Below are 25,365 nucleotides of genomic sequence, written 5' to 3' on the forward strand. Positions count from 1 at the left end.
TCTGAGTCAGGACTGAGTCAGCTACTTACATACCTGATATTTAACGCTTTCAGGCAGAGAAACGTACCGTAGTTATTTGTGTGCTAGGCACTGTACATACACATCTATACCCTACTGGCCAGAAAGCGGAAAATTGAATACTTACCTAACGGTAATTTTCCTTTCCCGATGCATCCATGGCAGCACTACGGGTATTGGTTCCACCCCCAATACCCCCCAGGACAATTATCTATAAAAGTGTAACTGCCCCTCCCATCCGTGTCTTGTAACTAGTACCTCACCGAACAGTGGGTGGGTCCCTTGTGCTGCCATGGATGCATCGGGAAAGGAAAATTACCGTTAGGTAAGTATTCAATTTTCCGCTTTCCCTATGCCTCCATGGCAGCACTACGGGATTTAACTAGACAACAAAAAAGACGGGAGGGCAACTGGAGCAGGTGATATAGGTACACATTTAATTATTCATATTTACACAACAGAGGTAGAATTACAGGAAGATAAGACTGCTCTTCCAAACTCTAAACTGGTCAAGGTAGAAGTATCTACTTGATAGTGCCTGATGAAAGTGTTTATAGTACTCCAATTAGCTGCTTGGCATATTTTTGCCGCTGAAACATTGGCGTGTGCTGCCCAAGAGGCTGCTACCCCCCTGGTCGAGTGTGCATTGATGTTTTCTGGAAGATCCTTGTTATTTGCCCTATAAGCATCTCGGATGATTCTTGTAAGCCAGGAGGCAATGGTCCTTGTAGAAGCTGCTTCTCCTTTCCGGTAACCCGCTGGCACTATAAAGAGTTTATCTGATTTCCTGATATCTTCTGTGGCTCTGACATAATCTTTGAGTGCTCTCGACACATCTAGAGGGTGAATTGTTAAGGAGTCTTCTCCGCTGAACGCAGGTAGAGACCATTCTTGGTTGATATGCAGAAAGGTGGGGACTTTTGGTAAAAATCCCTGGACTGGCCGTATCTGAACCCTGTCCGGAAAAAAGGTTAGATAAGGCTCTCTATGACTTAAAGAGAATCTGTATTGTTAAAATCGCACAAAAGTAAACATACCAGTGCGTTAGGGGACATCTCCTATTCCCCTCTGTCACAATTTCGCCACTCCCCGCCGCATTAAAAGTGGTTAAAAACAGTTTTAAAAAGTTTGTTTATAAACAAACAAAATGGCCACCAAAACAGGAAGTAGGTTGATGTACAGTATGTCCACACATAGAAAATACATTCATACACAAGCAGGCTGTATACATCCTTCCTTTTGTAGCTCAAGAGATCATTCTACACAGGCAGTGTGCATAGAGGGGCCAGGAGGGGGGAGATGCATCACAGAACCACAACACTGAAGAACTTGGCAGCCTTCCAGACACAGGCTGACAAGTCTGACAAGAGAGAGATAAGTTGATTTATTACAGAGATGGTGATAGTAGAACGTGCTGCAGTAAGCCAGAACACATTAGAATAGCTTTTGGAACTTGTAGGATGATAAAAAACAGGATGTAATTTTTGTTACGGAGTCTCTTTAAGGCATGCAGTTCAGATACTCGTCGGGCTGACGTTATGGCCACCAGGAAGACTACTTTCAAGGTCTTTAGCCATAATGAGCACTCCTGGATGGGTTCGAAAGGAGATCCGGATAGATAATCTAGGACCAGTGGTAGGTCCCACTTTGGGAATATGTTTCTTGAGGGTGGTCGTATTCTTATGACTCCCGCCATGAACTGTTTGATTAAAGGATCGTAGGCCCATTTGTGCCCTGACAGGGCGGAAAGTGCCGATATTTGAACCTTGATTGAATGAAAGGAGAGTCCTTTATCTATACCTGTTTGAAGGAAGGCTAAAACTTGATGCACTGGCGGTTGTGTCGGGTCAAATTCTTCAGAAGTTGCGAAGTTTGTGAAGACCCCCCAGATTCTATGATAAGTTAGATTTGTGGTCACTTTCCTTGATTTGAGCAGTGTTGTAATCACCGAATCTGAGCACCCTAAGTTCTGTAGTCTCCTCCTCTCAACTTCCATGCTGTCAGTTTTAAACGAGAGGGATTGGGATGGAGCACAGGTCCCTGTGACGGCAGTGTGTTGGTTACTGGGATCGATAATGGCTGTTCCGCCGCCATCTGATGTAACATGGCAAACCAAGGTCTCTTGGGCCACCAGGGGAGGATTGCTATTAACGTTACTGTCTCTGTCCTTAGTCTTCTGAGAAGCCTGAGGATTAGGGGAACAGGAGGGAATACATATCCCGTCTGAAAAGTCCACTGGGCCGTTAATGCATCGCATGCCTCTGCCGCTTTCTCCGGATATCGGCTGATGTAGCGTTGACACTTTCGGTTCGCTTTGGTCGCCATTAAGTCCACTTCCGGAACTTCCCACTGTGCACAGATCATCCTGAATGCTGTGTCCTCTAGTTCCCATTCGTTGTTTGAAAGCATTGTTCTGCTGAGATAATCCGGAATGATGTTCATGCAGCCTGGAATGTACACTGCCGACAAGGATTCTACCGTTGGAATTGCTAGGTTGAAGATTAATTCCGCCTCCTCCATGAGAGATCGACTGTGTGAGCCCCCCTGATTCTGGATGTAAGCCACTGCTGTCCTGTTGTCCATTTTCAAAAGGACAGGTTGTTTCACTATCAGAGTCTGGAAGTGACTGAGTGCGCAGAAGGCGGCTCTCATCTCCAGTTTGTTGGCAGGCCAGTTCCTCATAAATGGGGCCCAAGTTCCCTGTATGATTTGAGTACCACAGACTGCCCCCCAACCCTTCGTGCTAGCATCCGTATTGATTGTTAGTGGGTGCTTCGGTTGTAGTGGGAGACTCTTCTTCAAGTTTTCCGTTCTCAGCCACCAGTGCAGTTGTTTCTTCATAAGAGGAGTCACTGCTATAATCTGGTACAAGTCTTCTCCGTCCCATTGGGCCAGAAATCCGGCTTGTAGGCTCCTGAGATGCCAATGTGCCCATGGCACCATTGGTATTGTGGCAGACATGGTACCCAATATCTGTAGGCAGAACCTTGCACGTGTTCGTGATGAAAGGAGTAGTTGTAAAATTATTTCTTGTATGATCGGAATTTTTTCCTGGGAGAGACAAACTTCGTTGTTTCTGGTTCGGAATCTTGCGCCCAAATAGACTAAATCCTGTGTTGGTTGGAGATGACTCTTGGCATAGTTTATTAGCCAACCGAATTTCACTAAGGTGTTCAGAAGGATGTCCCTGTGTTGCAGGCATTCCTCGGCCGTATCCGCCAGTAGTAGAACATCGTCTAGATAATGATGTGTCCGGATCTTTTGGAGTCTTATGAGGGCTATTATTTCCAAGAGTAACTTTGAGAATGTCCTTGGGGCCGTACATATGCCGAAAGGCAGACATACGAACTGGAAATGAAGTTCTCCCACTGAGAATCTGAGGTATTTCTGTAAACTTTTCTGTATGGGCACGTGCAGATATGCGTCTTCTAAATCGATAGAGAGCATGAAATCGTGAGGTTTCACTGCCATAATTATGGTGTTTAATGATTCCATTTTGAATTTCTCGAGAAGGATGTACGCATTTAATTTCTTTAAGTCTAAAACCGGGCGCAGATCGCCCGTCTTTTTCTGCACGAAGAAGAGCTTGGAGTAGAAGCCCTGATACCTCTCCGAAGGGGGAACTGAGACGATAGCTTATTTCGTTAGCAGATCTTGTAGATACTTCCCGAGAACATTTATTTTCTCCTGTGAGGTTGGGATACTTGTTGGTACAAAGTAGTCCTGTGGGGGACCTTCCCTGAATGTCCAAAAGTGCCCCGAGGTAACCGTTCTGAGAATCCAAGGAGACTTTATGTGATGTCTCCATATGTTGCTGAAGGTCCTCAGTCTTCCTCCTACCGGGCCCTCTTGGACATGCGTTCTGTCAAAAGGATTTTTTGCTGCTTTGCGTGGGCTGGACTGCCCTTTGCTTGGACATCTTATTAACTGAAGTTTGTGTTGACTGCCAGTTATTGCGATAGTTCCTTCCGGGCCGATACGATCTGGCGTTTCTGTATCTCGAGTTCTGAGACTTCCCTTGTGAAGAGTTGAACTGTTTCTTGGGGCGTCTGTCCTGAGGTAGCAGACCCGACTTCCCGCCTGTTACTCTGGATATGGCGGACTCCAATTTCTCTCCAAAAAGTGCTTTCCCGTCATATGGGATCTTGCACCATAACTGGCGGGAAGTAGGGTCTGCCGCCCAGGATTTTAACCACAACGCCCTTTTTCCCGTAACTGAATACAGCATGGATCTTGCCGTGCCCCGGACCACATCGATGGCTGCTTCGCCCACAAAATCTGCTGACACCTTAAGGTCTTCCAACTTCAAGATTAGTTCCTCCTTGTCCATACCGTCTAGGATGGCTTGTTCGATATTGTCGACCCAGACTCTAATAGCCTTCCCTACAGCTGTGAGGGCTATGGCAGGCCTGCAGGCACCCCCGGCAGCCGTATACATTTTCTTATAGTCTTGATCCATCTTCCTATCTAATGAATCTATAAAGGTAACCGAATCTTCGATGGGTAGTGTGACATGTTTTGCTAACCTAGTCACGGCCGCGTCCACACAAGGAGCCGTGTCTAAAGCTTTCGTCTGAGCTAGCGGTAGTGGATACAATTTCGTTAATCTGTTTACTAGAGGAGGTTTTTTTCTCAACCTTCTGCCACTCTTCATGTATAATATTCATTATTTCCTTCATAACTGGAAAGGTTAATTTTTTCTTGTCCAGATGTTTATAATAAGTTTTCTTGGGCTTTTTGTTGGCCGCTTCTTCTTCATCCTCTGAGTCTTCCCACTCAAGAGCCTCTCGAATGGCTTTTATGAAGGGCTCTACCAATGTGAAGTCGAATCCTAAATCGATATCTTCCGTATTGGCTTTGGTTGCTGAGGTTGATGGCTGGTCTTGCGACTGATGCGCAGGCAGACTAGCGATGTAGCTGTTAACTGATTCTTGCACTGCCTTTTGTATGATGTCTGTGACATCAACTGGGTCTGATGAGGGCTCTTTGCCTATTTCTTTAAAGCATTTGGCACAGACCATCTTTCCCGGCATAACCGGTTTACCACAGGCCCAACAGAGTTTCTCCTTTCTATGGTATTCTGGAGAACGAGATCTTGATCTGTTCTTTGGCCGGTAGTGAGGCGATCTGCTCCTGGACCGCCTTCTGTAGTAATCACGGGAGGCAGATCGATAGGACCTTTCGTTTCTTCTCCACGTCGGGCTGAAAAACATACAGCAAGAGAATCCCGTGTAAGCACTCCAAAAATGTCATTTGTAGAAGAACTTACCTATTACCCTCCTTACCATGATAAAGATCGCTGGTCTGTGAAGGGCATTGGGGCATCCATAGAGGCGGCGAAATTTTTTGCCACACGCTGGAAAGAGAGGGATAGAGACATTAAGCCCATGTATGTATCCTACACCGTACATAGAAAAGTGTATATATCTATCAACTAGATAAATATATACATAAATATATATATACATTGCATTGTAACTCCTATGCCAAAAATCACTGTAGAAAGTAGCAATAGAAACTTTCATTTAAAAATTATTTACCTAAGGCAACTAGTATTGTGTAATAATCCAGGGGCGGAGAGTGGCCAGGAGCACAAGTGTGCTTCCAGTCTAGCCCGCAATCCACGCGAACTGACAGCCGGCGAGCCAGAGACTACGGCGCTTTAAATAGGGCCAGCGTAAACAGACCCCGCCCCCCGACCGCGTCATGAGCTCCAGCGTACCTGGACCAATCTGACGGCTGTGCCAGCGGAAGTAGTAGAGCGGCCATACCTGTTCCTTCCTGTGAGGCGCACAGAGCGTGTCCTGGAGCGCACGCCGACTCCGGTATAGCAGAGGGAGGAAAGGGAGGAAGGGATGCCCACGCCAGCCACACCGAAGAGCGGCATACAGAATTACAAGCTCCCATTACTCCATTGCACAATTTTAGTGCGGATACGCCTGGGAGTAGAGTGGACCCCCAAGACCAGCAGAACGGGGTCCCCACCAGCCGGACTGATTTACAGACCTTGTGAGGTGGCAACGCAGCAGGGGAGGCAACCTGCGCGGAAGGCTACCTGATGCAGCCGGTAAGGGGGAAAAATAAAGTAATCTGCAGGAATCTCCTGCGACAGTCCTGTGAGGTGAGGGACAGGAAAAAAAGACACGGATGGGAGGGGCAGTTACACTTTTATAGATAATTGTCCTGGGGGGTATTGGGGGTGGAACCAATACCCGTAGTGCTGCCATGGAGGCATAGGAAAAGCTCAGCAGGACTGCCAGGCAACTGGTATTGTTTAAAGGAAATAAATAAATAGGGAAAAGGAAATAAATATTTCATAGGTCACTCACCTCGAGTTCCTTTTAACAACAGAACAAGCAAAAAGGGAGTTTGCTAATTTGTGACAGAAAGATAAGACCCTTTGTTTAATCAACCACAAATAGGACTCTGGCTGGCACTGGAGAGATCCTAAATTCCACGTTTAAAAGTTAATGTGGACCTGAACTCTTGCACAGGACAGAAGGAAAACATAAAGAAATGCACCCTGTAGGTATATAGAGAGTTTAAGGTCCGTACACACGCCGGACTTTAGGCAACGACGGGTCCGTCGTTGCCTCCCGCTGGGTGGGCGTGCCAGCGACAGTCCGGCGTGTGTACGCTCTGTCGTCAGACTGATACGGCTGTTTCTGAGCGATCCGCCGGGCGGATCGCTCAGAAACAGCCGTATCAGTCTGACGACAGAGCGTACACACGCCGGACTGTCGCTGACACGCCCACCCAGCGGGAGGCAACGACGGATCCGTCGTTGCCTAAAGTCCGGCGTGTGTACGGACCTTTAGCCTGTCTAATCCCCCCTCATCTGTGTCTAATCACCACTGTAAAGGCTCATACACACATCAGACCATAGTCTTTGGAAAATGAAAGATCACCGACAAATCTTACCACCCTTCATGTAGTATGAGAGCCATACTCTACACAGTCTTTTCTATGGAGCTGAACTCCCCATCAGAAAAAAATCTTTGCAAGATGCTGCACACACAGATGCTGTACAGACACAAAAGATCATTATCTGCAAAAGATCTGTTCCTGCCAAAGATCCGTTCCTGCAAATGTCTATGAGATCTGCATATCATCATACACACCTTGTTTAATGGACATTCATCTGCAGATCAGACAATCATCTGCAGATCTGAAAATCCATCCTGGTGGATCTGATCTGCAGATGAATGTCTGTTAAACAAGGTGTGTATGAGGATCTGCAGATATCATAGACTATGAATGCATTTTGCAGGAACAGATCTTTTGCAGATACCGATCTTTTGAATGTGTACAGCATCTGTGTGTGCAGCATCTTGCAAAGATTTCTGTCTGATGGGGAGTTCAGCTCCATAGAATAGACTGTGTAGGTATGGTCTAATACTACATGGAAGGGGGTAAAATTGGTCTGTGATCTTGCATTTTCCAAAGACTATGGTCTGATGTGTGTATGAGCCTTAAAGGGGAACTGAAGAGAGAGGTATATGGAGGCTGTCATGTTTATTTCCTTTTAAACAATACCAGTTGCCTGGCAGCCCTGCTGATCCTCTGCCTCTAATACTATTAGCCATAACCCCTGAACAAGCATGCAGCAGATCAGGTGTTTCAGTGGTTCAGACTTATAAGTCTGATCTGACAAGACTAGCTGCATGCTTGTTTCTGGTTTTAATCAGATACTACTGCAGAGAAATAGACCAGCAGGGCTGCCAGGCAACTGGTATTGATTAAAAGGAAATAAACATGACAGCCTCCATATACCTCTCTCTTCAGTTCCCCTTTAACTGTGATCTCTCCGCTGTGTCAGCTGGCTGCCTTGGCAGATCAGCTAATTTGTAACCACAGGGTGTTAACCGTATGTCTGCTTCAATGGAAGCAGGAAGTAGACACACTGTAGATTTATTGCAGGATTTGTATCAGCTGTATTTATTGATTTAAATTTAAAGGGAACGTAAACTGAGAAGGATATGGTAATACCAGTCGCCCTGACACTCCTGCTGATCCTGTGTCTCTAATACTTTTAGCCACAGCCCCTCAACAAGCATGCAGATCAGGTGCTCTGACTGAAGTCAGACTTGATTAGCTGCATGCTTGTTTCAGGTGTGTGATTCAGCCACTACTGCAGCCAAAGAGATCAGCAGGACTGCCAGGCAACTGGTATTGTTTAAAAGGAAACATCCATATCCCTCTCAGTTTAGGTTCCCTTTAAATATTTATATAGCGCCGACATATTACGCAGCGCTGAACAGAGTATATTGTCTTGTCACTAACTGTCCCTCAGAGGGGCTCACAATGTAGACCCTACCATAGTCATATATGTCTATGTATGTATGTAGGGCCAATTTAGGGGGAAGCCAATTAACTTATCTGTATGTTTTTGGGAGTGCCTGGAGGAAACCCACGCAGACACGAGGAGAACATACATACAAATTCCTTGCAGGTGTTGACCTGGCTGGGATTCAAACCAGGGACCCAGCACTGCAAGGCAAGAGTGCTAACCACTACACCACCATGCACAAATAAATGTTTTTCTTTAAAGGTTATTATGCTGTTACTTATCTTTTAGGAGCAGAGAGGAAGTTCTGAGTTCAGGTCGGCTTTAACTTAAAAACTTAACGGATGCAATATCTGCTTAGGTCGAAAAGAAAAGTTGATTTTAAATACTATCCACATAGTACCAGCATAAAAATTGCTATCTTTGTTTAAACCTCTATCTACAGGAGTCTCAAACTCAATTTACCTGGGGGCCGCAGGAGGCAAAGTCAGGATGAGGCTGGGCCGCAAAATGGGCGTGGTCATGACATCATTTGGGCGGGGCTAACTAATGTAGTTGCATAAAAAAATATGAAGTAAATGCACATCATGACATACAGCGTTTCACCAGTAAATGCACATAAGAGACAGCTTTTCACCAGTTACTGCTCGTAATGACAGATAGCGTTACCCCAGTAAATGCATATAGGAGACATCGTTGTCCCAGTAAATGCACATAAGAGACAGCGTTACCAGTCCAGGGGAGTGCTCACTCAGAGTCAGGCAGGCATGATGGTGGTTGGTGGTGGTGCTAGGCCGCTCAGCACAGGAGGGCAAAAAAAACAATTTGGAAGTTGGCTGGCTACAGGACAGGAGTCAGGAGGACACCCACCCACCTACCCACCGCACCCTGCACCCACCTTGTCTCGTCGGAGTTCCGACTTAAGTTCCGAGTCCTGCATGCCTCTGCCTGGCTGTCTAGCTGAGCTTCCGGGGGGCTTCAATAGGGGCTAATGATGTGCCAGCCGGAGCTGAAGCCTGGGTAAGCCCCAGCGTGGCGCCGCCCCTGGCTGCAGAGCCCCCAATTCCCCCGGGAGACAATCTGTCCGGCATTTCCTGGAAGGGGCAGAGCTTTCAGCTTCAGCTCTGCCCCTCCTGATGTCAATCGCGGCGGATCGCCGCCTCTGCCCACCCCTCTCACTCTTCCTTCACAGAGGGGCGGGCAGAGGCGGCGATCCGCCGCGATTGACGTCAGGAGGGGCAGAGCTGAAGCTGAAAGCTCTGCCCCTTCCAGGAAATGCAGGCGAATTGCCCCCTGGGGGAATTGGGGGCTCTGTAGCCCTCATTTTGCGGCGGGGACAGGCGGATTAACTATGGGAGCACTGAAGCAAACAAAAGTAGTCGCTTCAGTGTCTTGCCGGCGCGGGCCGCAAATCAATGTAACGAGGGCCGCAGATGGCCTGCGGCCCGCCAGTTTGAGACCCCTGATCTACAGTTTTGAACCAGTAACAATGCAGGGATCAGAGCTAGTGGAGGGTCTCAGGGAAGGTAACTGGTGATTTGACTTGTGGCCCAAAACCAGTGCTGTAATTTTGGGTGGAACTTCCACAAAATGTAGAGGAGCTTCTTATTTATATATGTTGTATGTTTTCTGTACAGGTAGATGGAGATTTTGCTTTAAAGATGGAGGATTGTCACAGTTTTTCTCATAACGCCTGACTCACAAAGTAAGTGTACCGGTCACAATTTTATATGATGTTGCTAGCCTCAGGGGCGTAACTAGAGGGGAGCAGACCCTGCGAAAGCAGGGGGGCCTAGAGCTATTTTGGGGCCCCAGCCACTACCCTTCCCTTCCTCCGATACAGGGCACTATACTTCAGATCAGGTGTTTGCTGGCTACACTTGTTATGGGTCTGAAGATCATAATGGCCACACTTGTTTTGTAACCCTTGTGAGATGGGCCCTAGGGCCATGAAGAGCACCATAGTGAGGCAAGGGAACGGGTGTGTACATTAGGGGGGCCCCTATTTTTGTTCTGGGGCCCCGTGAATTGTAGTTACGCCCCTGGCTAGCGTGGTGGACTGTTAAAAAGTTTTGTTCCTTTCTGATTGGATCTGTCTCATCTTGGCTTACAGGTTCTCTTGGCCGGTGCTGAGCGCCCGGGTTCTGCGCGGTGACCGCCTTCGTCTTATGTTCCGTTCTCGACGGTCTCTCTCTGCCAGGCAACTTTGGAGGCAGCGCTGCACCACGTATTGCCGGGGTCCGGGGGAAGGGGCAGCCCCCAGCCCCGAGGACCTTCAAAATGCCCTGCGGCCGGCAGTCCACCAACTCTTAAAGAAGCTGAAAGATGAGCAGCTGTGGCAGTTGGCTGAAGCGGTGGAGAGCAAAGGACGATGGGATAGCGGCTGCGTCTGGTTCCCATTGGACGCGAGGTCTGGGAAGCAAGCTCCGCCTCCACAAGTCCTCCTGTGTAAGCTGTACCGATGGCCTGACCTACGCGGAGCCTCTGAGCTGAAGAGGCTGATCCAGTGTGAAAATTACTGGCGGAAGAGGGGGGAAGGCACATCTGTCTGCTGTAATCCATATCACTTCAGCCGTCTGCTGTCACCAGGTATGCGGAAGACTATAAAGCTGAGCAAATTTAAGGAACACTATGGATTAACATTTTTTTTTCAATTCAGATAGGCATGGTTTGCTAAGTGCTGGTGAATACATTTCACTGCTTACATCTTTGTTTACTGTTATCTAAATACTTTCACACAAAACTGGGCCAGTAAATCATGAGGGGAGGGGGAATCCCTCACACTACATCTGTGTTAACCCTGTATGTGACTGCAGCTGCCTGTCTCTCTGACTGAGCTATCTGCACGAGAGCAAAGGAAATGTTTCTTGTTTGTAATAGTGTGTGAAATCTGACACCGCAGCTTTATATAACTCTGTAGTCTCACCCCATGCAAAAAACAGCACGGGCAGTGTAAAACTGAAGCACCCCTTCGCCAATGAATTGTTCCAGTACTGCTACAACCTATACACAATGAATTGCAGCTTTTGCCTCTGATATTTAATATGAAAAGTAGGAAAATGTTTACACAGCTACTTAGACATTATTTGTACATTGTCATTTTAGAACACTTGGGTATTGATAGTTTTCCTTTAAAGTTCCTTACTTTGTACAGCGCCACGGAATATGTTGGCGCTTTATAAATCAATAATAATAATAAAGAGACTCTGTAATGAAAAAAAGTTACCCTTGGGGGGGTACTTACCTCGGTAGGGGGAAGCCTCTAACTGGATCCTATCGAGGCTTCCCCCGTCCTCCTCCGTCCCACGGCGGTCTCGCTGCAGCCCACTGAATGCACAACCGACAATTTGTCAAGCTGTGCAATATTTACCTTTCCCTGTTCCAGCGGGGGCGCTGTTGCAGCTCTCCACTCTGAAATAGGCGGAAATAGTCGATCTCAGTCTGGTCCGCTCTACTGCGCAGGAGACTTGCGCCTGCGCAGTAGAGCGGACTCGACTGGGATCGACTATTTCCGAGCGGAGAGCCACTACTGCGCCTGCGCTGGAGCCGGGAAGGTAAATATTTACATGCCAGCTGTTCAGTGTGCTGCAACGAGACCACTGTGGGACACAGGAGGATGGGGAAGCCTGGATAGGATCCAGAGGCTTACCCCTACCGAGGTGAGTACCCCCCAGGGGAATTTTTTAACGTTACAGATCCTCTTTAAGGGAGCAACATTAACCCTTTTCCAATCCTATGTCCGGTAATGGCATTTTCAAGGTTAGGTCTGATGTCGGAGATAGTGTAGCTAAGTGTAGTGTAGCTAGGGGCCTTAGTGTGCATATTTTACACTGAGCCTCCTCAAGCATTCTGTTCACAGCAATTGACACAGAGCACCAAAATCTACCAAGGACAGTGCAGTCAATGATTATCACTGAGTACCACTATAAATACCACTATTCATAGCATATACAGTATACAGCCAGGGGCCCAGACTAGCTGCACACAGATCAGCGATGCCTCCGGTGGCTGAACAGCGGTAAGTCTCCGCCTGCTGTCAGCCGCTTCCAGCTGTCCGACACATTACAGATTACGGAGGGGACAGCCAGGAAGGGGGGCCCCAAGGTGAGAGAAGGGGGGGGGAACTTCCCCCCTTCTCCGCTGCTATGCCCATCGCCCTCCTTCACTGGCTGTCTCCCCTCCTGGAGACACCTACAAGCCTGGCTGCTTATACTGGGGGCACTTATAGACCAAGCTACATATACTGAGGGCACCTATAGACCTGGCTATACTGGGGAGACCTATACACCTGGCTGCATATACTGGGGAGACCTATACACCTGGCTGCATATACTGGGGGCACTTATACACCTGACTACATATACTGGGGGCACTTATAGACCTAGCTACAAATACTGGGGGCACCTATAAACCTGGCTATACTGGGGACACCTATACACCTGGCTGCATATACTGGGGAGACCTATACACCTGGCTACATATACTGGGGTCACTTACAGACCTGGCTATACTGGGGAGACCTATACACCTGGCTGCATATACTGGGGAGACCTATACACCTGGCTGCATATACTGGGGGCACTTACAGACCTGGCTATACTGGGGAGACCTATACACCTCGCTGCATATACTGGGGAGATCTATACACCTGGCTGCATATACTGAGGGCACTTATACACCTGACTACATATACTGGGGGCACTTATAGACCTAGCTACATATACTGGGGGCACCTATAAACTTGGCTATACTGGGGACACCTATACACCTGGCTGCATATACTGGGGAGACCTATACACCTGGCTATACTGGGGAGACCTATACACCTGGCTATACTGGGGAGACCTATACATCTGACTGCATATACTGGGGGCACCTATACACCTGGCTGCATATACTGGGGGCACCTATACACCTGGCTGCATATACTGGGAGCACCTATACACCTGGCTGCATATACTGGGGGCACCTATAGACCTGGCTATACTGGGGACACCTATACACCTGGCTACATATACTGGGGACACCTAAAGACCTGGCTATCTATACAGGAGACACCTATAGACCTGGCTATCTTAAATGGGGACATCTATAGACCTGGTTATCTATTCTGGGGACACCTGTAGATTAGGCTACTTATACTGGGGACACCTATAGACCTGGATACCTGCACTGGGAAAACCTATAGACCTGGATACTTCCACTGGGGATACCTTTTGACCTGGTTACCTATACTGGGGGCACCTATTTTGGCGGAACTGCTGCCAGATTAACTATTTTTGGGGAACTGCTGCTCTCAGATTAAGTGTATTTTGAGAAACAGCTGCCAGATTATGTGTATTTTTGGGGAACCGCTGCCAGATTGTGTATAATGGGGGAACTGCTGCTTCCAGATTCTGTGTATTTTGGGGGAACCACTGCTGCTACATGTATTTTGGGTGATCCGCTGCCAAATTATGTGTATTTGGGGGAACCGCTGCTGCCAGATAACGTCTATTTTGGGGAAAAGACTGCCATATTATCTGTATTTTGGAGGAACCTCTGCCAAATTGCATGGATTTTTGGTGAAATGCTGTCAGATTACATGTATTTTGGGGGGAAACACTATGGCAGAGTTCAGACTTCCCCGGCAGACCTTTTACACCACTGCTAAGGTCATGTATATTTTGCCCCACCCATGACCACGCCCACATTCTGTTGCGTGACCAGGGATTTTTGTCACTGTACGATATCTCAATATAACATATTTACTGTTGTCAATAAATGATTATATCTTAGTCTGTAAAAATATAACGTGAAAGGTGGGAAACACTGGTATGGGGGCCCCATAATCTCCTATTGCCCGGGGGCCCCATGAGTTGTCAGCCCGCCCCTGTATACAGCACACTACTAGAGGTGACCATTAAAGGAAACCTTAGGTGTCCAGTGTAAATTACCTAGGGCATCTTCTAGCCCCCTGTAGTCCTTCTGGTCCCCCATTCTGTGCTGATCCATGCACGCCTCCTCGATCAAACTCTTGTGGCCAGAAGCGTTTTGCACTTGCGCAGTCCGTAAAAATTGCTACTGCACATGCGTCAAACGCTCTAGGCTATGGGAGCGTAAATGCCATGGCCATGCAGGCGCAGTAGCCAGTGACGGGCTCAGTCAGCCAGCTTTCAGAGGGACACAGCAGCTGAACGGATGAGACCACAATGAGAGCGAGGGAATTCCCCAGGTAAGTTACACTGGGCACCTTAGATTCACTTAAAGAGAAACCATGACCAAGAATTGAACTTCATCCCAATCAGTAGCTGATACCCCCTTTCCCATGAGAAATCTATTCCTTTTCTCAAACGGATCATTGGGGGGTCTGTATGATATTGTGGTGAGACCCCTCCCACAGTGTGATGTCAGGACCATGGTCCTGGCAGTTTCCTGTCTGTGAACCTCATTGCATTGTGGGAAATAACTGTTTTACTGTTTACAGCTGTTTCCAACTGCCAAAAAAGCAAGCAGCATCTCCTGTCACTGACATCACCTGCCAGCAGCAAAAATGTAATCTTGTGGTAAATTTCAGAATGTAAATCAGGGAGAGGAAAGATTTTCAATTTGGGCAAACACTGACTAAATCATTTATACATAATTATTGTAAAAATGAAGCACTTTTTAATTACATTATTTTCACTGGAGTTCCTCTTTAAGGTACCCTTTAACAACATGGCACCAATGAACAGCCAATACAGTGGTTGAAGAACGGACCTCTTGTTCCAAGGGCCCTGGCACAGTCTGCTGCATCCCCCATTGCTACGCCACTGGGATGGAGCAACAAAAGAGACTACTCCATATATTTTTTTAAATACAATAAATCAAGTTATTTGACCTTCACTAGAGTGGCTGAAAAACTGCACCAAGTCAGACATCCTAGTCTCCATAGCAAGTTAAAGAGGAGCTGTCAGTCATACTATCTCAGAAAAAAACACATATCTAAGTAGATAAATACTTATTCTACTTACATAACAATATGTATTGCACTGACCACATTTTGATTTTAGTGATATTTCTACATTTAAAAAAAAGATAAAATCCTTCTTAGCATTTCCCATTTTAGCTGTGGCTATTTTGAAGCCAATCCTGATGTCATTTCCTCCCTTACTCTCCTCTTCCTGATTTGCCCGCCCTTCACTATAGAAAGTGCATTGTCTCATCATGAGAAATATTGGCCAATCAGAGAGGAACAGAGGTGTGGGAGGGGAAAACAGGAGGGAAAGAGGCTTCAGCCAATCAGGCTGCATTAGTTAAGTCTGAGGGGAAAGTAGAGAAGCAAAAAAGGACAACCCAGAATGCCCTGCAACTTCCTTTTTGTGTACCAAAGTTTGTGTGTACCAAACAAGAGTCAGGTAAACTGGGGAATGATCATTTATCAACAAGAAAAGTAATAGTGATTTTAACTTTTGGATTGCCTGGTTAGCATCCCTAATACTTGTTTACCAGATAAAAATAAAGAATTCCCCACAAAATGGCGCTAGTGCAGGGGCGTAACTACAAATCATGAGGCACCCTTGCAGAACATTGATGGGGCCCTAATGTGTTCACAAACCTTCCTTGCCTCCCCTTGGTGACCCTCACAGCCTGGGGTCCCGGCTTATAAAGGTTAAAATACAACTGTGGCCGTCAGAATCTTCACACCCACAACATGTGTAGGCATGAAAACACCTGATCTGGAGAATCAGAGGGAGGGAAGGTTAGTAGTTGAGGCCCCTCCCTCCTCACCTCTGAGCCCCCCTGCAGTCGCAAGGGCTGCTTCCCTGTAGTGACGCCCATGTCCTAGAGTTTGGTGGGGATCAGGGCCGTTTCTTGCCCCGTTCAGCCGGTTCTGCTGAACGGGGCGCCGATGAGTGACAGATTGGGGGGCGCCAGGCCGTCCCTGTGGCCGCCGCCACTGCTCCCCCTCCCTCCCTCCTGGCGCCTCACTCAGACCTCGATCAGGCGGCGACCAATCGTGCGGGCGCTAGGACCCAGCGCCCGCACTATGCGGAAGTGACATCACTTCCGCATATAGAGCGGTTGCGTCCGGCGCCCGCCGGTACTGGTCGGGTCGCCGCTGATCCTGAGGTCTGCAAGGTAAGGGGGGAGCGGGAGCGGGAGCGGCGGCTGGGGGCTCCCTGTCACTTACTGCTCAAACGGGCTCCCTGTCACTCACTTCCTAAAGGTACTCCCTGTCACTCACTTCCTAAAGGGGCTCCCTGTCACTCACTTCCTAAAGGTACTCCCTGTCACTCACTTCCTAAAGGGGCTCCCTGTCACTCACTTCCTAAAGGGGCTCCCTGTCACTCACTTCCTAAAGGTACTCCCTGTCACTCACTTCCTAAAGGGGCTCCCTGTCACTCACTTCCTAAAGGTACTCCCTGTCACTCACTTCCTAAAGGGGCTCCCTGTCACTCACTTCCTAAAGGGGCTCCCTGTCACTCACTTCCTAAAGGTACTCCCTGTCACTCACTTCCTAAAGGGGCTCCCTGTCACTCACTTCCTAAAGGTACTCCCTGTCACTCACTTCCTAAAGGGGCTCCCTGTCACTCACTTCCTAAAGGTACTCCCTGTCACTCACTTCCTAAAGGGGCTCCCTGTCACTCACTTCCTAAAGGGGCTCCCTGTCACTCACTTCCTAAAGGTACTCCCTGTCCAGGGGCGTAACTAGAAATCACTGGGCCCCTGCGAATATTTGGATGGGGCCCCCCCATAGGTGCCAAATAATCATAATGGGGCAGCGTTTCACTGTAAATTAATTGTAAAGTGGGCAGCATTTTACCAGACAATCGTAATGTGGGCCAGAAAATCGTAATGTGGGCAGAGTTCACCAGAAAATCGTAATGTGGGCCTTTAGAAAATCATAATGTGGGCAGAGTTCACCAGAAAATCGTAATGTGGGCAGAGTTCACCAGAAAATCGTAATGTGGGACCCAGTCACAAGAAAATCGTAACGTGAGCAGCAGTCACCAGAAAATTGTAACGTGGACAGCATTCACCAGACAATCGTAATGTGGGCAGCGTTCACCAGAATATCGTAATGTGGGACAGAAAATCGTAATGTGGGCAGAGTTCACCAGAAAATCGTAATGTGGGCAGCGTTCACCAGAAAATTGTAACATGGACAGCATTCACCAGACAATCGTAACGTGGGCAGTGTTCAACAGAAAATCGTAATGTGGGCCAGAAAATCGTAATGTGGGCAGCAGTCAGTCACCAGAATATCATAATGTGGGCAGCACACACCAGAAAATCCTAATGTGGGCAGCAGTCACCAGAAAATCCTTATGTGGGCAGCAGTCACCAGAAAATCGCAATGTGGGCAGCAGTCACCAGAAAATCGCAATGTGGGCAGCAGTCACCAGAAAATCCTAATGTGGGCAGCATACACCAGAAAATCGTAATGTGGGCAGCAGACATCAGAAAATCGCAATGTGGGCAGCAGACACCAGAAAATCGCAATGTGGGCAGCAGACACCTGAAAATCGTAATGTGGGCAGCAGACACCTGAAAATCGCAATGTGGGCAGCAGACACCTGAAAATCGTAATGTGGGCAGCAGACACCAGAAAATCGTAATGTGGGCAGCAGACACCTGAAAATCGTAATGTGGGCAGCAGACACCAGAAAATCGCAATGTGGGCAGCGGTGACCAGAAAATCGCAATGAGGGCAGCAGTGACCAGAAAATCATAATGTGGGCAGCAGACACCTGAAAATCGCAATGTGGGCAGCAGACACCAGAAAATCGCAATGTGGGCAGCAGACACCAGAAAATCGCAATGTGGGCAGCAGTGACCAGAAAATCGCAATGTGGGCAGCAGTGACCAGAAAATCGCAATGTGGGCAGCAGCAGACACCAGAAAATCGCAATGTGGGCAGCAGTGACCAGAAAACCGCAATGTGGGCAGCAGTGACCAGAAAATCGTAGTGTGGGCAGCAGACACCTGAAAATCGTAATGTGGGCAGCAGACACCAGAAAATCGCAATGTGGGCAGCAGACACCTAAAAATCGCAATGTGGGCAGCAGACACCAGAAAATCGCAATGTGGGCAGCAGTGACCAGAAAATCGCAATGTGGGCAGCAGTGACCAGAAAATCGCAATGTGGGCAGCAGACACCAGAAAATCGCAATGTGGGCAGCATTCACCAGAAAATCGCAATGTGGGCAGCAGTTACCAGAAAATCGTAATGTGTGCAGCAGTTACCAGAAAATCATAATGTGGGCAGCAGACACCTGACAATCACAATGTAGGCAGCGGACACTAGAAAAAAAAATGCACCTGTGAAAAAAAACAATTCACTTACCTGACAGAAGTCTTCTCCTCTCCCGGCATCTGGCTCGCAGCTCCCCGAGTCCTCCTGCAGCACATCTCCCGCGCTGACAGGCAGAGTGCAGGGCTACGGCAAGATGGCCGCCGAAGCCCTGTACTAGAGACACAAAGTCTCCAGTGTAGGGCTTCTTCGGCGGCCATCTTGCCGTAGCCCTGCTCTGCCTGCCGGAGACTATGCAGGTTGCCGGAGCGGGGCTGCGGGGAATGAACTGGCGCAGCGTCTGACGCTGCGGCCAGTTGAGCACCTTGCTGGGGGGTCTAGAGCAGCGCTCCCCCCACGCACAGTGAGCGGGCCCCAGAGCAGCCCCGGGCCCCCCTGCGGCTGAGGGGGTCGCATCCCCGGTAGGTACGCCGGTGTCCCTGTCACTCACTTCCTAAAGGGGCTCCCTGTCACTCACTTCCTAAAGGGGCTCCCTGTCACTCACTCACTTCCTAAAGGGGCTCCCTGTCACTCACTCACTTCCTAAAGGGGCTCCCTGTCACTCACTCACTTCCTAAAGGGGCTCCCTGTCACTCACTCACTTCCTAAAGGGGCTCCCTGTCACTCACTCACTTCCTAAAGGGGCTCCCTGTCACTCACTCACTTCCTAAAGGGGCTCCCTGTCACTCACTCACTTCCTAAAGGGGCTCCCTGTCACTCACTTCCTAAAGGGGCTCCCTGTCACTCACTGCCTAAAGGGGCTCCCTGTCACTCACTGCCTAAAGGGGCTCCCTGTCACTCACTGCCTAAAGGGGCTCCCTGTCACTCACTGCCTAAAGGGGCTCCCTGTCACTCACTGCCTAAAGGGGCTCCCTGTCACTCACTGCCTAAAGGGGCTCCCTGTCACTCACTGCCTAAAGGGGCTCCCTGTCACTCACTGCCTAATGGGGGTCCAGGCTGGCTACATGTACTGGGGAAACTGGCTGTTTGTCATTATGTGCATTTACTGGTGAAAAGCTGTCTCTTATTATGTGCATTTACTGGTGAAAAGCAGTCTCTTATTATGTGCATTTACTGGTAAAAAGCAGTCTCTTATTATGTGCATTTACTGGTGAAAAGCTGTCTCTTATGTGCATTTACTGGTGAAAAGCGGTCTCTTATGTGCATTTACTGGTGAAAAGCGGTCTCTTATGTGCATTTACTGGTGAAAAGCGGTCTCTTATTATGTGCATTTACTGGTGAAACGCTGTCTCTTATGTGCATTTAGTGGGGAAATTTTGTCAGTAAAAATAATCTTTTGTCAGTAAATTTTTAGGTATTTGTCAGTAAAAAATAACGTGAAAGGTTGGCAACACTGGCAGGCTGCGCGGCGCAACGGGAAAGATACAGGCAGCCCACCTCACGCTTGGGCTTGGCGGGGGGAGGAGCCGACGACAGCGAGCGAGAGTACGGTGGCCGCAGGCAGCCATAAATACGCAGTGTGTGACTGCGTCGCACTCGCAGAGCCTCTCAACCTGAGTCAGTCCAGAGACTAGCAGACTGCCAGGCAGTCAAAGCCAGCCAGGAGCAAGCCCATGGAAGAGGGGTAGGAATGGGGTACCACATGCATGCGTAAAGAGGTGGAAGGTGTGGGTGTGATTAGGCAGGACATGGGTGTGGTTATGTGGTTGGGCGCGGTTAATTTAACCACTCCCATAGGCGCCAGAGAAAATCTTGCTGCCAGGTGCCAGGCACCCCAGGCTCACCCCTGTGTGCAGCAGCAGTGTGCGGCGGAGCCCAGCCCCAGAAGGTGGAGTCTTTTTGGCCAGTTGGACTCGGGCTCCTCGCTGCCACTGCTGCTAGTGGGTGCCTTGGCCCTTGCTGCCGCTGCCCGCTAGCACCTCCATGGTCCCCTGCCCGGACCCCCACCGTTCCTGGCCCGGCGCCTTCTTCCAGTTCCACCTGCCATGAGATGGACCTCATGGTAAGTAGGCAGTAAGGCAGGCAGTCTATGTACAGCACTGCCTCTCTCTTTCTGATGTGGCTGCTGGGGGAGGGGGGCGCTCTTTTTGCCCTGGGCTGGTGGTCAGAACCCACCATGGTGATGGTCTAACAGTGTGACTCCCTGGCTGGGGGTAGGGGGGCACTCTTTTTGCCCTGGGCTGGTGGTCAGAGTCTGACCACCAACCAGCCCAGGGCAAAAAGAGTACCCCCCTTCCCCAGCCAGGGAGTCACAGTCAGACCATGGTGGGCTCTGACCACCAGCCCAGGGCAAAAAGAGCACCCCCCTACCACCCACAGCCAGGGAGTCAAAGTCAGACCATGGTGGTCTGACGGTCAAACCACCATGGTCTGACTGTGACTCCCTGGCTAGGGGGGGAGAGGGTCACACTTTTTTTCCCTGGACAGGTGGTCAGACCACCATACTGTGACTCCCTGGCTAGGGGGCGGAGGGGGTCACTCTTTTTTTCCCTGGGCAGGTGGTCAGACGCAGAGTAAAAAAATTAAAAATAAAATAAAAATGGTGAGTTGGTTTCAAGAAGCCTTTTGACATGATTTCACTTAGCAGCTTTGATTGGGGGGGGGGGGGGCAATTTTTTGACTCTCGAACTGGGTGAAATTTAGCCTAGAAACTGCCCTGGTGGGGATGACACACTGTAAGGGACAGTAAGAAACATGATTGGTTCAGAACTCTCTGTGGGAGCTGCACAATATGATGTCAGTACTTTATAAGTGCAGGAAATGGAGTTTCATTTCACTGTCAGAGAGAAACAAAGAGAGAAGGAAAAAGAACAATATGTTCAGGAAGGCTAGATGCACTGCCACGGCTCCAACCAACTTACGTCTGAGCTGATTTCTACAAGGATGAAAGATGTTTCACTGACAATGTCGGGGAGGGGGGTAGCGGGAAAGGGGGCATAAAGACAATATACACTGACCTGTGGCTGGGGTTACACAATTATTTCTCACCTTGATTTTCCTCTTCTCAGAACCAGCTGTCCAGTTATCCTACAAGGCAAGAGAGACCCTGAGGCCTGCATTGTCCAAACCTCTCCAGTCCATTATCAATCAGGACAGCACCTACTGCAATGTCCGTGGTGTACATGGTAAGGATAGGTGGACTTCTGTCCCCGTGGCTTAAATTCTTCTGGTATAATATAGACAAATAGACAAGACAAATAACATTTATATTGCGCTTTTCTCCTTGCGGACTCAAAGCGCCAGAACAGAGCAGCAGCCACTAGGGCGCGCTCTATTGGCAGTAGCAGTGTTAGGGAGACTTGCCAAAGGTCTCCTACTGAACTGAACAGGCAGAGCCGAGATTCGAACCCAGGTCTCCTGTGTCAGAGGCAGAGCCCTTAACCATTACACCATCAGCCAACGGCATAATATACACCCTATCCCCATAAGCTTGCAGTCTAATGGCTACCTATACTGAGGCGCTACCTCTGGCTACCTATACCGAGGGCAGGGCAACCTCTGGCTACCTATACCGAGGGCAGGGCTACCTTTTGCTACCTATTCTGAGGGCGAGGCTACCTTTGGCTACCTATATTAAGGGTGGGGCTACCTTTTGCTACCTATACTGAGGGCGGGGCTACCTCTGGCTACCTATATTAAGGGTGGGGCTACCTCTGGCTACCTATACTGAGGGCGGGGCTACCTCTGGCTACCTATATTAAGGGTGGGGCTACCTCTGGCTACCTATACTGAGGGCGAGGCTACCTCTGGCTACCTATACTGAGGGCTACCCATACCGAGTAGGCTACCTGTAATGTGGAGGGTTGTCTACACTGGAAGGCTACCTGGGAATATTTAATACTGATGGTTACTTCTGACTACCAATACTGGAGGGCTACTTAAAGGAATACTTAAGGCAAAAAAAAAAATAATATTTACTCACCCGGGGCATCCCTCAGCCCCCTGAAGCTGGATGGTGCCCTCGCAGCCCCGCTCCGATCCTCCTGTCCCCGCCGGCGGCTACTTCCGGGCTCGGCGACAGCCGCCGAGAGGCTGGGAACGTGGCTGGGAACGCGGAGAATCAGCCGCGTTCCCAGCCTGTCGGCAGCTGTCGGCGATCCCGGAAGTAGCCGCCAGCGGGGACAGGACGATCGGAGCGAGGCTGCGAGGGCACCATCCAGCTTCAGGGGGCTGAGAGATGCCCCGGGTGAGTAAATATCATTTTTTTTTTTGCCTTAAGTATTCCTTTAATACTGGGGGGATTGGCACCAACCAAGGTTTTGATGTGGAGCTTCATGATTTCTAGCTATGCCCCTGCCTAATGCCAAATTCTGATATCAACCCCTCCTGATGCGTAACTCTAACCTCACCCCCTAATGTTAATCACTTCTTGGTTCCTAATCCCGACCTCCTCTCAACATTGACCCCTTCCTGGTGCCCCGAATACCCCCATAATGTTCACCTATTCTTAATGCCCAACCCTAGCCTCATGCCTAACATTAACCCCTTCTTGGTGCCTAACACAGTGATCTGCAAACTTGGCTCTCCAGCTGTTAAGGAACTACAAGTCCCACAATGCATTTGACTTTATGAATCATGACTGTGCCTGTCAGACTCCTGCAATGCATTGTGGGACTTGTAGTTCCTTAACAGCTGGAGAGTCAAAGGAACTACAAGTCCCACTATGCATTTGCCTTTATGAATCATGACTGTGGCTGACAGACTCCCACAATGCATTGTGGGACTTGTAGTTCCTTAACAGCTGGAGAGTCAAAGGAACTACAAGTCCCACAATGCATTTGCCTTTATGAATCATGACTGTGGCTGTCAGACTCCCACAATGCATTGCGGGACTTGTATTTCCTTAACAGCTGGAGAGTCAAGTTTGCAGATCACTGGAACGCTAACTTCACCCCCTGTAACCCTAACCCCTCCACACTGGACTCTACACACTAACTGGAAGTAAGAAAGACCATTTGTTGTTGTATCCACCAGTGCTGAATCCTAGCACCCAGAGCTTTTATCTTGAGTGTGAGATGACATCACAAAGCTTAGGTGCCCAAACCAAGCACCCTTTCTAATCATCCCGCCCCCCCCCCCCCCCCCCCCCCGAGGGCAAGCACTGACAAACTCCCTAGGTGTTCAGCAGGACAATGGTCATCTGCCAGTGACAACATCTACTTTGCATAATGAGTCTCCCACCCCAGGAGCTTACAGTCTAGTGATATGATGCATTATAGGTCATATGATTCTAATGAATCTTTTGTTCTTTCCCCACAGATACCACCCTCTCTCGGGGTTCGCACAAGGATGGCCATTGGTGTAAATTGGCGTACTGGGAGCACCGGACTCGCGTGGGGCGACTGTACAATGTGACGGAACCTTCTGTCCACATCTTCCATGATGTGCCCAAAGGCAGCGGCTTCTGCCTGGGCTTCCTGGGCTCGGACACCCGCAGCGAGAGCGTGAGACGCACCCGCAAGAAGATCGGCCAGGGTTTGATGCTGAGTCACGAGGAGGATGAAGTGTGGGTGTACAATCGGAGCGAGCACCCCATCTTTATCAACTCGCCCACCCTGGCTTCAGTAAACACCCGTGGGCAGGCGGTGCACAAGCTGTTACCTGGCTACTCCATCAAGGTGTTTGACTCTCAGCAAGCGGAAAGTTTCTCAAGGTGTTCTGTGCTGGGGGAGGGGCCATGTGACCCCCATAGTGTCCGGATCAGCTTCGCTAAAGGCTGGGGGGGCTGCTACTCCCGCCAGTTCATTACATCCTGTCCATGCTGGCTGGAGATTCTACTGAGCACCCCAAAATGAGCAGCTGTGATTGGCCTGTCCTAGGTCTGTACCACCCCTGAGGAGCAGCTAGAAGAGGAGCAGAGGGATAATATCAACCTCTAAATTCGTTCTCTGGCCTTCATTTCTGCAGTGGTATTCCATGTTAACATGCTGCATTATCTGCATATTTTAATAACCTCTTCCATTTTCTGTGCATTTTACTGATAAGCTTTATAATTTCCTACAGACAGGCTTCATGACTTTATAAGCTCAATCATATTGTATCGACAATTATCTCAGACCTTAGCTGACATTCTCCATTCTCTTTTTCTCTTTGCTTTTTACTGACTGGTCTCATCATTTCTTGCAGACATGCTGCATTGCCTGTTAGACTCCAGTCTAGTTGCTGGTTCCTATATAACAGCCTGTAATATCTCCTGATAATCGGAGGGTCATCAGTCTATCACAGATGAAGAGGCCTCTTCTGTAGACAGTGAGACAGGCCCTCATTCAGGATTGTCCTCCTCAGCAGCCAACAGCCAATCAGAATCATCTCAAGGGTTCCTCAGAGAGTGCTGATGGCTTCTCGTCTATCATTCCTGACACAAGTCATCTGATGGACTCCCTCACAAGGCTGATGCATCCACTGGATTGTTATCTCCATCCTATGGAGTACACCTCATCCAAATTCCATTGAAAGGAATATAACCCTAATTGTCTCCAGTATCATCATTACTTCCAACATGGCGGCCGATAATAAGCATGACGAGTCTATAGCGGCTGATGTCAACTGACAGTATATTTACAGATGATTCATCAAAAATAAATCTTCCCCCCTTTTTTTTGCTCCATGCATGAAAAATAGATGCCGTCCATATGGGGGTAGTATTACAAGGAGTACCAAAATGGGGTCACTACTGGTATTGGTCGCACTAGAATAGTGAAGGGAGGCATTTTTGTCTAGATTTTTTTGGTCCATAAAAACAGAGAAAACAGGCAGCCCTAGTCTATTACAGAGCTCAGTAGCTCCTGCGCAATCTTCAGTGCGCAGGAACCACTATATTCATAATATCATCCTCAGGGCCGGA

General features: G+C 48.8%; 1 protein-coding gene across 1 annotated transcript in view; it reads left to right on the forward strand.

Moving 5' to 3' along the window:
• LOC137531554 (mothers against decapentaplegic homolog 6-like) overlaps positions 1-25,117 on the forward strand; it is a 32,288-nt gene extending 7,171 nt beyond the window's left edge. The window contains exons 2-5 of the mRNA XM_068251473.1: positions 9,943-10,010; positions 10,419-10,894; positions 21,530-21,646; positions 23,781-25,117. Of these exons, the coding sequence (XP_068107574.1) occupies positions 10,474-10,894; positions 21,530-21,646; positions 23,781-24,316 (1,074 nt within the window). The 5' untranslated portion in view covers positions 9,943-10,010; positions 10,419-10,473 and the 3' untranslated portion in view covers positions 24,317-25,117. The remainder of the gene's footprint in view (positions 1-9,942; positions 10,011-10,418; positions 10,895-21,529; positions 21,647-23,780) is intronic.
• Positions 25,118-25,365: the final 248 nt, after the last annotated feature.

Source organism: Hyperolius riggenbachi, chromosome 9, assembly GCF_040937935.1.
Source record: "Hyperolius riggenbachi isolate aHypRig1 chromosome 9, aHypRig1.pri, whole genome shotgun sequence".
Lineage (NCBI taxonomy): Eukaryota > Metazoa > Chordata > Amphibia > Anura > Hyperoliidae > Hyperolius > Hyperolius riggenbachi.